At 45.5% G+C, this 12531-nt stretch overlaps 1 protein-coding gene across 3 annotated transcripts in view; it reads left to right on the forward strand.

The window, feature by feature from the left end:
• FAT2 (FAT atypical cadherin 2) overlaps positions 1 to 12531 on the forward strand; it is a 193115-nt gene that overhangs the window by 109016 nt on the left and 71568 nt on the right. For all 3 annotated transcript variants that reach the window (XR_013229193.1, XM_077326518.1, XM_077326519.1), the window contains exons 8-9: positions 957 to 1232; positions 2017 to 2227. Coding sequence is in view for 2 of the 3 variants with exons in the window: in XM_077326518.1 (XP_077182633.1) it covers positions 957 to 1232; positions 2017 to 2227 (487 nt within the window). In the remaining variant the exon portion in view is untranslated. The remainder of the gene's footprint in view (positions 1 to 956; positions 1233 to 2016; positions 2228 to 12531) is intronic.

The raw sequence follows: 12531 nt of genomic DNA on the forward strand, positions 1-12531 counted from the left end.
GACCACTGCATATATTGTTTTGTTTTATTGCTTTTTTGATATCAACCGCTATGATATTGCTAACATTGTAATGGCCTATGGCTGGAAACAATAAAGTCTTATATATACATACATTGTTCCTGAGATACAGACATCTCTTCCTATTCACACATGTATCCTTTCTATTAATTTCCTAAAACATTAACAAGAGGCATGGCTGTGTCAAATAGTCTGTGATTCTGATATTCTTCGAAGTAGCTCATTCATCGCAGGCCCTCTCCATCCAAAAAATTATGTCCAAACATCCATGCTGTTTTGCCCTTTTGTTTCCCTACCAGCAACTTCTTGGCACTGATCAAGCTGCCATTTAATAGAATTTATAGAGATTAACTGTATGACTTGGTTCATGAGTAACTGTGATGTCATCACAGCTGATGTAGCACCATGCGGGTCACCTCTGCAAATAAGATTAGATGGCAAGATAAAACTGAGAGGGAAGAAGGTAAATGACTTCAAGAAGAACAGCATAATGCAGAAAAGGGCTTTCAGTCATTGAGGTTCAGCATTCAGAAAAATGAATACTAATCAAGTTATATAGTTTTAGCACAGCAGTAATGAAAAGAAGAAAAGCTGGAAAAGTAAAGGACAGCTTCAGATTTTTTTTTAATCCATTTTGCATGTTGCTGCATTTATGGTAAAAGTTCCTGAGGGACATTCGTATCTTTTGACATACTTTTTAGGTCCCTGGAAACATGTGCTTGGAATATGCATATGTATATTTGGTGGTAGGCCCAAATAAAACATAAAAAAATAACATTGCTGAATCTAGTATGCTAATTAATACTTGATCCATCCTAATTTGGCAATCGGTGAAATGATTTTTCAGCAGATACTGCTAACTATTCTCAGAAATTGGTCTTCTTCCAGACCTCACTGTACCTTCTGTGATGTACACTTTCTCTCTATACGCTGCACAGGCCTATATACGTGTGATTGACATTAACCAGCATAGACCCCAGTTCTTGGAGCACTATTATGAGGCAACCGTTCCAGAAGACGCACCTCCTGGGACAGAAGTCATTTGGGTCAGTGCAACAGATGATGACCGTGGGAAAGGATTAATCTACACTCTTGATAGCAGTGTGGATCTCAGAAGCATGAAGCTGTTTCAGATGGATCCAAGCCATGGCACACTCAGAACAGTGATGAGGCTCAGTTCTCAATCCATGTTGCTGCACACATTGACAGTAATGGTATGTGAGATGCATGCTCTCATATCCCTTCTGCTGAATTGTAGCAGAAGGAAATTTTGTTTTTGTTTTTCCTGAATGTCTAGTAACTTGAACTTCAATTAAACATTTAGAACAAGCTAGTGTTGCCAAAAACATTAGAAATACAAGAATGACCAGTAAAGGCTGTTATTCTAAAGGATCATTCTACAACACATCAAGATTTGAATCAAGACTTGAGTATTCCAGGATTATCTGAAAAATATGTAATAACAGATAAGAGCAGACGTATTATTTATATATTTGCAGAGATTACATAACTATTAAATACAAAAATAAAAATCATAATAATAAAAAGACTTCAGTATTCCTAATAGTATTCCTAATCCTGCACATGCAGGATCAATGTCATTTGCTGTTGCATTCTAAATGCACTTTTAAAAATCAAGGGCATGATCATAATTCCTGGTGCCCATGGATAACCCAAAGAAATTTGAAAAAGAGTGAAAAAATGATAAGATATCAAGATTAGTCTTTTAAAATAGGGATCGGCTTATTTCCTGCCATAGTCCCTCAATGGGTTTGGGTAAAGGAACAAAATTCCAACCCAGATCACCTAGAGGTACATGGAGTTGCACAATTCTTATGATTTATTTTCATTCAGTGTTGGAGTTTGATTTGGGTGGGATGAGTAGGAAGAGATCTCTGTGTGGGAACAAGGATGGTTCTTAACAGTTCCCTCTTATTGTGAGCTATAATCACCTGTCTTCCCTAACTGACAATACATATTATATTTTCTGCCACTCAGGTACGAGATCAAGGTGTCCCAATCAAACGAGACTTTGCCAGAGTTGCCATCCATGTAGAGAGTTGTAACAATCATCATCCTCAGTTCAGCAGTCTCCATTATAAAGCAGAAGTTCTTGATGCAGCTCCAGCAGGCACAGAAGTTGTGCAAGTCCGAGCCCTGGATCAAGACCAAGGACTTAATGCTGATATCAATTACTACCTTCAGGCAGGTAAGAGATGTCAGCAGGTGCTGTCTGACCTAAACACAGGTGCATATCTGACTGACAAGTGCAATACTATCCCAGTATATTATATGCATAAGACCAGCTAGAATAGGAGAGCTACATTAACTGGACCAGACCAGTTCATTAAAATAATGCTTCCTTCCTCATGCAGGGTTGTGTCCAGCAGCTGTGAAATATAATTGGTAATCATGCAATAGTACCAATGGTGCTTGATAGGTGCATTCTACCATCTACTATTTGTAAACGTTCAGATCTTTGGAGCACATGATTAGTTAGCATGAGATTCAGTTTATAGAAACACTGTCCCTTGTGATTGCTGATATAACAGCTTTCCTCTTGAGAGGCAACTGAGAGGTAGAGGAAGACGATTTTAAACTGCTGAAAGACACCTGAGGACTACTGGGTGACTGCGGGCCATTCCCAGTTCTCTTAGAGTTCTCAGCCTGACCTCCCTCACAGGGAGTCATCTTTAAATAGGACAGGGTCCTATTAAATAAAAGAGTAAGGCCACCTGGGGAGGAGTTAGGGCGGGCCCTGTCCAGGATAAAAACTCAGAGGGCCCAATCAGGAGCCGCGAAGCGGCTCCTGATTGGGCCCTCCGAGCGTCCATCCAGAGCCAAGCAGCCAATGGGGAGGCGCGCAAAGTGCCTTCCTATTGACCCCTCACCAGGACAGACCAAAATTCCATTCACCCAGCCAAGTATGGCTGCCAGTCTGCTCCTGACCACCAAAGGGAGAGGAGGTAAGCAGGGCTGCCAAGGGGGATGAGAACACAGGCTGTGCCAGCCCTTTTTGCCCCAAGGCTGACCTAACTGTCATGTCCAACTGCAAATTGCCTCAGAATCCTGACAGAGCTGGCAGGAGGCTGCAGAGTGCGTTCCCTCCCCCCTCCCTTCAGGCCTGCTGCGAAGGAGCCTCTGAGAGGCCCTGACTGAGGGGAGGGAGGCCTTTCCAAGAGCAATACAGGGGAGCCTGAGGGCATTCCTTTTGGGAGGGGACTTTCCCCTTCTGCCAAACAGTTGCCTGACAGGGAGACCACAGAAAAGCCCCTTCTCACTTAAAATACTGCTCTGGCTGGGGGTTGGACACAGCCAAGCCATGTGTCTTTCTTCTTTGCAACTCTCTGCAGATTTGAGGTCACTGCACAGTGTTATTCTGCAGAGGAAGCTGGCTCTTTTGTCTCCTGTTTCATCTGCACAACAACCCTGTGCAGTAGGCCTCAAGTCTTTCAATTCAACAACAACCTGTGTGGGAAGCCTTAAATGTTTCTTCTCTACCACAACCCTGTCCAAAGTAGCCCTTTCTGCCTGGGGAGCTGATCTTTGTACTCTGCAGGTGAGCTGTAATTCCAGGAGCTCTCCAGGCCTCGCCTGGAGGTTGGCTACCCCTGGGATGGAAATATTCCTGGAGGTTTGGAGGTGGGACTTCAAAATCGTACAATGCCTCAGAGTCCAGCCTTCAAATGAGCCATTTTGCCTGCAGTTGGGAGGGAGTGGTGCAGGAGTGTCCCTCCTGGCCTATGGGTTATGGCCAGCCCTTATCAGCAACTGTTTGTATTCTGGGGCGCAGACAGGCAGACCAGCATCAGTCCTGTGAGTCTGGAAAGTGCAGGAAGATCTAAATAAATGTTTACAGCCTGAAACTAAATAGAGAACAAGTAAATGTCTGGAGACACATCGTCACTGAAATAGTAACTGGCAAATAAACTTGGCCTGGCAAATAAAAACACAGTATTAAAAACCTTACTAAGGTCAAGACTGCTGTGCACAGACAGTCTTCCTCTTAGGGTTGCCACCTTCCCTGTGAGGCTTGCTACCCCACCTCCCTCATGGGGAGTCTGCTATGAGGAGAGAAGGGGAAGACGATTGGAAAATGCTTTGAGACACCTGAGGCCTGCTGGGTTACTGCGGCCCATTCCCAGTTCTCTCAGATCTCTCACAACCCTACATACCTCACAGGTTGACTATTGTGGAGAGACAAATGGAAAAGGTGTTTGTAAACCGCTTTGAGACTCCTTTGGGTAGTAAGCAATAGGGTGCAAAAATCTGTTCTTCTAAGGAACAACCATGAAAGAAGCATGTGGCCACATAACATTTTACCAACAGTGAAAATATGGGAGACAGAAGGAACAGGGTGGACACCTGTGTACTGTGACTACCCTATGTGTATTAGGGCAGAGGGGCATTTCGCTGAATGTGGCCTAATTCACACAAGAAGGGAAATGACGCAGAACTGGGGGGAATTGGTTGCCATGTAATCTTCCCCTAAGAAGAGTCTCCAGTCTGATTTTCCCTTCACATATCTGAGGACATGGCTCTGGAAAGCTCATCTGTAACCACTAGGCCACAATTCCCAAAGGTCAGTCCTCTCCCACAATCAACGAACATTCCACACCACAGGTTCTTGACACCCATATCTCCACACCCATGGCCTCATTTGCCACCATGCCACCACAATCTCCCACACAACACACATGACAACCCCATGCCCTTACAGACTGGGCAACTCCTCCCCTTCCTCTTCCCATTGCCAAGCTCTAGCGCCCGTTGTATTCTTGGAGACAACGGGCTTTGCCCCTAGTAGAATCATAGAATCGTAGAGTTGGAAGGGACCTCATGGATCATCTAGTCCTGCACTATGCAGGATACTTACAACCCTATTGCTCATCCACTGTAACCCCCTTAAGACTTCACAGAATCATCCTCTCCCTCAGATGGCCATAAAGCCTCTGTTTAAAAATGTCCAAAGATGGAGAACCCACCACCTCCCGAGGAAGCATGTTCCACTGAGAAACCGCTCTAATTGTCAGGAACTTCTTCCTGATGTTTAGACCGAATTTCTTTTGAATTAATTTCATCCCATTGGTTCTGGTCCATCGCTTCGGAACAAGAGAGAACAACTCTGCTCCATCCTCTATATGGCACCCTTTTAAATACTTGAAGATAGATCCCCTCTCAGTCGTCTCCTCTCCAGGCTAAACAGACCAAGCTCCCCCAACCTTTCCTCATATGTCTTGGTCTCCAAACCCCTCACCATCTTTGTTGCCCTCCTCTGGACACGCTCCAGTTTGTCAACATCCCTTTTCAACTGGGGTGCCCAAAACTGAACACAGTACTCCAAGTGAGGCCGAATCAGAGCAGAGTAAAGTGGTACCATCACCTCTCGTGATCTGGACACGGTACTCCATTTGATACAGCCCAAAATCCCGTTTGCCTTTTTAGCCACCGAGTCACATTGTTGACTCATGTTCATTGTATGGTCTACTAAGACGCCTAGATCATTTTCGCACATGCTACTGCTAAGACAAGTCTCCCCCATCCTATATTGGTGTATTTGGTTTTTCCTACCTAAATGCAGAACTTTACATTTGTTCTTATTGAACTTCATTTTATTCAGTTTAGCCTACTCGAGCCTATCAAGGTCATCCTGTATTCTGATTCTGTCTTTGGTTGTGCTTGCTACCCCTACCAGTTTAGTATTGTCTGCAAATTTAATAAGTATCCCCTCTAAACCCTCATCCAAATCATTTATGAATATGTTGAACAACACAGGCCCGAGGACAGATCCTTGGGGAACTCCACTTCTCTGTCTTCTCCAAGAGAATACTGAACCATTAACAAGTACACCTCTTAGAGCCTCTTGTGGTGCAGAGTGGTAAGGCAGCCGCCTGAAAGCTTTGCCCATGAGGTTGGGAGTTCGATCCCAGCAGCCGGCTCAAGGTTGACTCAGCCTTCCATCCTTCCGAGGTCGGTAAAATGAGTACCCAGCTTGCTGCTGGGGGGTAAACGGTCTTGACTGGGGAAGGCACTGGCAAACCACCCCGTATTGAGTCTGCCATGAAAACGCTAGAGGGTGTCACCCCAAGGGTCAGACATGACTCGGTGCTTGCACAGGGGATACCTTTACCTTTACCTAACAAGTACACTTTGGGTACGATCTGTCAACCAGTTATCGATCCATCTGACAGAATTAGGATCCATACCGCATTTTACCAACTTGTGAACAAGAATATAATGTGGAACCTTATCAAACGCTTTACTGAAATCCAGATAAACTGTGTCTACAGCATACCCCTGATCCAGCAAGGTAGTCATTTTCTCATAAAAAGAGCGAAGGTTGGTCTGACATGATTTGTTCTTGTACAACCCGTGATGAGTCATAGAAATCACAGCTCTCTGTTCCAGCTGCTCAACGACTGACTGGTTGATAATTTGTTCCAAAATTTTGCCAGCTACAAATGTCAAGCTGACAGGTCGATATTTACCTGGATCCTCTTTTTTCCCTTTCTTAAAGATGGGGACAACATTTGTCCGTCTCCAATCATCTGGCTGCTATGGGGAGAGGAAAGGAAGGCGATTTTAAACATCTTTGAGACACCTGAGGCCTGCTGGGTCACTACAGCCCATTCCCAGTCCTCTCAGACCTCTCACAGCCCCACATCCCTCACAGGTTTTCTTTTGTGGGGAGATGAATGGAAAAGATGTTTGTAAACCACTTTCAGACTCCTTTGGGTAGTAAACAGCAGGGTACAAAAGGCTAGCTCTTCTTCTTCTAAAGGGCAACAATGAAAGAAGCATTTGGGCACATAACATTATATCAACAGTAAAAGAAAATGGAGACAGAAGGAGCAGGATAGATACCTGTGTACTGTGACTACCCCGTGTGGATTACGGCAGGGGGACATTTCTGTGTCTGTGGCCTAATTCACACAAGAAGGGAAATGAGGTTGAATGCAGAACTGGGAGGAATTGGTTGCCATGTAATCTCCTCCTAAGAAGAGTCTCCAATTTGATTTCCCCTTCACATATCTGAAAACACAGCTCTGGAAATCTCATCTGTAACCACTATGCCACAATTCCCAAAGATCAGTCCTCTCCCACATTCAATGAATATTTCAAACCACAGATTCTTGACACCCATCTCTCCACACTCATGCCCTCATTTGTCACCATGCCACCACAACCCCCCCCCCTCCAACACACATATTCAACCTCATGCCCTTACAGACTGGACAACTCCTCCCTTTACTCTTCCCAATGCCAAGCTCTCTCTATCTTAATCACTCTCTTCTTTTCTACCTCCCTCTCTCTTTGCTATTCCCCTCCCCCCGCTAGTTCTATTTACATATATTTGGATACTTTAATTCTAGTTACATTATCAGATTACATTCTATTTACTATTGTTATTATTAATTTCTCTTTATCTTCTCCACCCCGCCATATTTTAAATGACTATAAACTACACATTCCATTCACATTAACTCATACATTATCTTTCCATATCAAACTATAGGTAAATCTACATTTATTTTCTTTGATCTTCAAGACCTCAGATCATCCTGTCATTTCTTTCTCTTTCCTATAACAAGTAATTAAAAGGTTTCTATTGCATCATAAATAAAGTTGTTTTTTCTCTAATCATTGCTGTGAGTTTCACCATTTCAGCCTAATATTTTAACAATCCGGTCTTCTACTGTAGGGAGATTTGTAATTTTTTAAAAATTCTGGGCATATAGAAGTATTTTATTGTAAACCTCCATGAGCCAGACTAGTTTCAGGAGTGGTGTGGATAAATTCAAATATAAATAAATAGGTAAATAAATGAATATCAATTAAGCCAAACAGGAATGCTTCTGGTATCATTTGTATATTCATTTGTATATGCTTTTATCGATCCCCTCAGTCCAGCTCCTGCCCCCACCTTCTCCCAAGATTATTTCTGCCCCATCCCCCAGCTCACCATTTCTGCTGTGCTGCCCTGCTCTGTGCTGCCCTGCTCCCCATCAGTCTGTTGCCCATGCCCAGCACAGCTCAGCTCTAGATGCTTCTCCCAGTTTCCACCCCCAGGGGTCCTGACAGTTGAGCTTCTGATCCCTTGTCAGCTTTGTCAGGCCAACAGGGAACTTCCTCAGTGTCCTGAGACACAACTGTTCTCTACATCAGCATCTTCTCACCCAGGTGCACCAGCTGGGCTTGCAACAGGGTCCCGGAGCAGGCAGCGGGCAGCTCCTTCACCAACTTGTCAACAAATTGAGGGTGGTCTGAGGGTCATCCTGGTGGGAGGTGGGGTGGCAGTAAGTCTGGGCTCCCATCCGGGAGGCTCAGGAGGGCTGCAGATCACAGGAGGCCTGAACAAAATCTTCCCTTGATTTCATTTTGACCTCCTCTTGGGAGAGATTTAAAATATCATTCTAAGTTATCCATTAATTAATCCATTAACAACATTCTAGTAAAGTATTCATTGTAACCACAGCAGTTGTTCCCAACAAAGACAGTTGGAGTATATCTTAACAAATCTTTTCCCATTTCATTCCAAAGTTGTACCTAATAGTTTTAAATTAACATGCAATGATATCTTTAACCGCTCCTGCGGAGCGGATTAAATAAAAGGGTAAGGCCACCTGGGGAGGAGTTAGGGCGGGCCCTGTCCAGGATAAAAACAATCAGGAGAAGCGGCTCCTGATTGGGCCCTCCGAGTGTCCATCCAGGGCCAAGTAGCCAATGAGGAGGCACGCGAAGCGCCTTCCTATTGGCCCCTCACCAGGACAGACCAAAATTTAATTCACCCAGCCCAGTCTGGCTGCCAGTCTGCTCCTGACCAGCACAGGGAGAGGAGGTCAGCAGGGCTGCCAAGGGGGATGAGAACAGAGGCTGCGCCAGCCCTTTTTGCCCCAAGGCTGTCCTAACTGTCATGTCCATTTGTAAATTGCCTCAGTATCCTGACAGAGCTGCAGGAGGCTGGTGAGGGCACCCCCTCCCTCCCCCACCCCCTTCAGGCCTGCTGCGAAGGAGCCTCTGACAGGCCCTGACTGAGGGAGGGAGGCCTTTCCAAGAGCAACGCAGGGGAGCATGAGGGCCTTCCTTTTGGGGGGGGGGACTTTCCCCTTCTGCCAAACAGTTGCCTGACAGGGAGGCCACAGAAAAGCCCCTTCTCACTTAAAATACTGCTCTGCCCAGAAATTAGACGCAGCCAAGCCATGTGTCCTTCTTCTTTGCAACTCTCTGTAGATTTGAGGCCACTGCACAGCGTTATTCTGCAGAGGAAACTGGCTCTTTTGTCTCCTGTTTCATCTGCACAACAACCCTGTACAGTAGGCCTCAAGCCTTTTAATTCAACAACAACCTGTGTGGGAAGCCTTAAATGTTTCTTCTCTACCACAACCCTGTCCAAAGTAGCCCTTTCTGCCTGGGGAGCTGATCTTTATACGCGGCAGGTGAGCTGTAATTCCAGGAGCTCTCCAGGCCACACCTTTAGGTTGGCTACCCCTGGGTTGGAAATATTCCTGGAGGTTTGGAGTAGGACTTCAAAATCATACAATGCCTCAGAGTCCAGCCTTCAAAGGAGCCATTTTTGTAGGGAGTGGTGCAGGAGTGTCCCTCCTGGCCTATGAGTTATAGCCAGCCCTTACCAGCAACTGTATCCTGGGGCGCAGACAGGCAGACCAGCATCAGTCCTGTGAGTCTGGAAAGTGCAGGAAGAGCTAAATAAATATTTACCGCCTGAAACTGTAAATAGAGAACAAGTAAATGTCTGGAGACACATAGTAACTGAAATGACTTATTGGCCTGGCAAATAACCTTGGCCTGGTAAATAAAAAAACAGTATAAAAAACCTTACTAAGGTCAAGACTGCTGTGTACAGAGAGTCTTCCTCTTAGGGTTGCCAGCTTCCCTGTGAGGCTCGCTACCCCACCTCCCTCATGTGGAGTCTGCTATGGGGAGAGAAAGGGAAGATTATTGGAAAATGCTTTGAGACACCTGAGGCCTGCTGGGTCACTGCGGCCCATTCCCAGTTCTCTCAGATCTCTCACAACCCCACATACCTCACAGGTTGACTATTGTGGAGACAAATGGAAAAGGTGTTTGTAAACAGCTTTGAGTCTCCTTTGGGTAGTAAGCAATAGGGTACAAAAATCCGTTCTTCTAAGGAGCAACCATGAAAGAAACATGTGGGCACATAACATTTTACCAACAGTGAAAACATGGGAGACAGAAGGAGCAGGGTGGACACCTGTGTACTATGACTACCCCATGTGTATTAGGGCAGAGGGGCATTTGGTGAATGTGGCCTAATTCACACAAGCAGGGAAATGACGCAGAACTTGGAGGAATTGGTTGCCATGTAATCTTCCCCTAAGACGAGTCTCCAGTCTGATTTTCCCTTCACATATCTGAGGACATGGCTTTGGAAAGCTCATCTGTAACCACTATGCCAAAATTCCCAAAGGTCAGTCCTCTCCCACGCTCAATGAACATTCCACACCACAGGTTCTTGACACCCATATCTCCACACCCATAAGAGCGAGACAGTTCTCGGGGCCTTTGGAGCTCCAGAATAGATTTCAGGCCCTTGCAGAGGAGGTGCAAGGGTCAATGAGGGAAGAGGTCCCCATAAAAAGTCTAAGACAAAGGGAAGAGGCCACGGGGACAGAAGGAAATGGAGTTGAGAAGAAGAAAAAAAGGAGAGTACTGGTAATTGGAGACTCCCTGCTAAGAGGAATGGATCGCCATGTGGCTGGGCCCGACCCCCTAACCCGAGAGGTGTGTTGCTTGCCAGGGGCGAAAATTAAAGATGTTTCAGAACGGCTGCCCAAACTCCTCAAATCTACGGATCACTACACATTTGTGATGGCCCATGTGGGAACAAATGACATGTCCCTGAATACCATCGCTCCTATTAAAAAAGACTATCAAGATCTGGGGAGGAAGCTCAAGCAAATGGGGGCACAAGTGGTATTCTCTTCAATCTTGCCTGTCAAGGGAAGAGGAATGCGTCGGGAGAGGAAGATAACGGAGGTGAATCACTGGCTGCGTAGTTGGTGCCGGCAGGAGAGATTTGGTTTCTGGGACCATGGGATAGGCTTTCTTGAGGAAGGCCTACTAGCACCTGATGGACTGCACTTATCGAAACTGGGGAAGAATGTGTTTGGCAGGAACCTGGGGAGATTCATCAGGAGAGCTTTAAACTAAAGCCACAAGGGGAAGGAGACGATCAACATAGGGAGTGTAAGGAAGGAGAACGATTGGGGGCAGCCCAACCGGCAAGGCCAGCTCATAGGGAACCAAAAGTAAAATGATTCAGATGTCTTTATACTAACGCCCGAAGCATGGGCAATAAAAAGGAAGAGCTGGAACTTCTCATGCTGATGGAAAGGTATGATCTAGTAGGCATCACAGAAACTTGGTGGAATGATTCTCATGACTGGAATGTAATGGTGGATGGATATGAACTGTTCAGAAAAAACAATAGATCGAAGAGGTGGAGGAGTGGCACTGTATGTGAGGAAAGGGCTTACCTGTCAGGAAATTCTACTGAAGGAGAGCATATCTACAGTGGAAAGCATCTGGGTGAAAATAAGGGAGGGGAACACAAACAGTGTGGTGGTTGGTTTCTGATACGGACCGCCTGACCAATGAGAGGATGTGGATGCTGCACTTTGTGAGCAGCTTGAGAAAATATCCAAGCGGCAGGACCTTGTCATCATGGGTGACTTCAATTTCCCAGATGTGTGCTGGGAAACAAACTCTGCGAAGTGTCCTCAGTCATGCAACTTTATGACCTGCCTGGCTTACAGTTTCATTTATCAAATGGTAGATGAACCCACAAGAGGTTCAGCCATACTGGACTTAATACTGACCAACAGGCAAGAGTTGGTGGAGGAGGTGAAGGAGGTGGGGACCCTAGGGGGAAGTGATCATGTCCTCATAGAATTCCTTTTGAGATGGGGAGCCAAGGAAGCTTGTAGCCAGATGCGGATGTTGGATTTTCGTAGGGCAAACTTTAATAAACTCAGAGACATGATGAGTGTCATACCATGGACGAGAATGCTGGAAGGGAAGGGAGCATGTGAAGGGTGGGCGCTACTCAAACAAGAGCTATTGCATGCTCAATCAATGACTATCCCAGAAAGACGAAAACACTGCAGGAGCTCTAAGAAGCCTATTTGGATGAACAGCGAACTTCAAGAGGAACTAAGAAAGAAAAGGAAAATGTTCAGGAAATGGAGGGAAGGACAGAGCTCTAAAGAAGATTACCTACAGGTTACTAGGCACTGTTGATCAATCATCAGAAAGGCCAAAGCTGAGAGTGAGCTAAGATTGCCCAGGGAAGCCCATTGTAACAAGAAAAGATTTTTCAGTTATGTGAGGAGCAAACATAAAGTAAAGGAGGCAATAGGCCCACTGTTGGGTGCGGATGGACAAACTCTAACAGAGGATGCAGAAAAAGCAGAAAGGCTTAGTGCCTATTTTACATCTGTTTTTTCCCACAGGTCAAAGTGTTTAGGCACA

The sequence above is a fragment of the Paroedura picta genome, chromosome 3, assembly GCF_049243985.1.
Source record: "Paroedura picta isolate Pp20150507F chromosome 3, Ppicta_v3.0, whole genome shotgun sequence".
Taxonomy (NCBI): Eukaryota; Metazoa; Chordata; class Lepidosauria; order Squamata; family Gekkonidae; genus Paroedura; species Paroedura picta.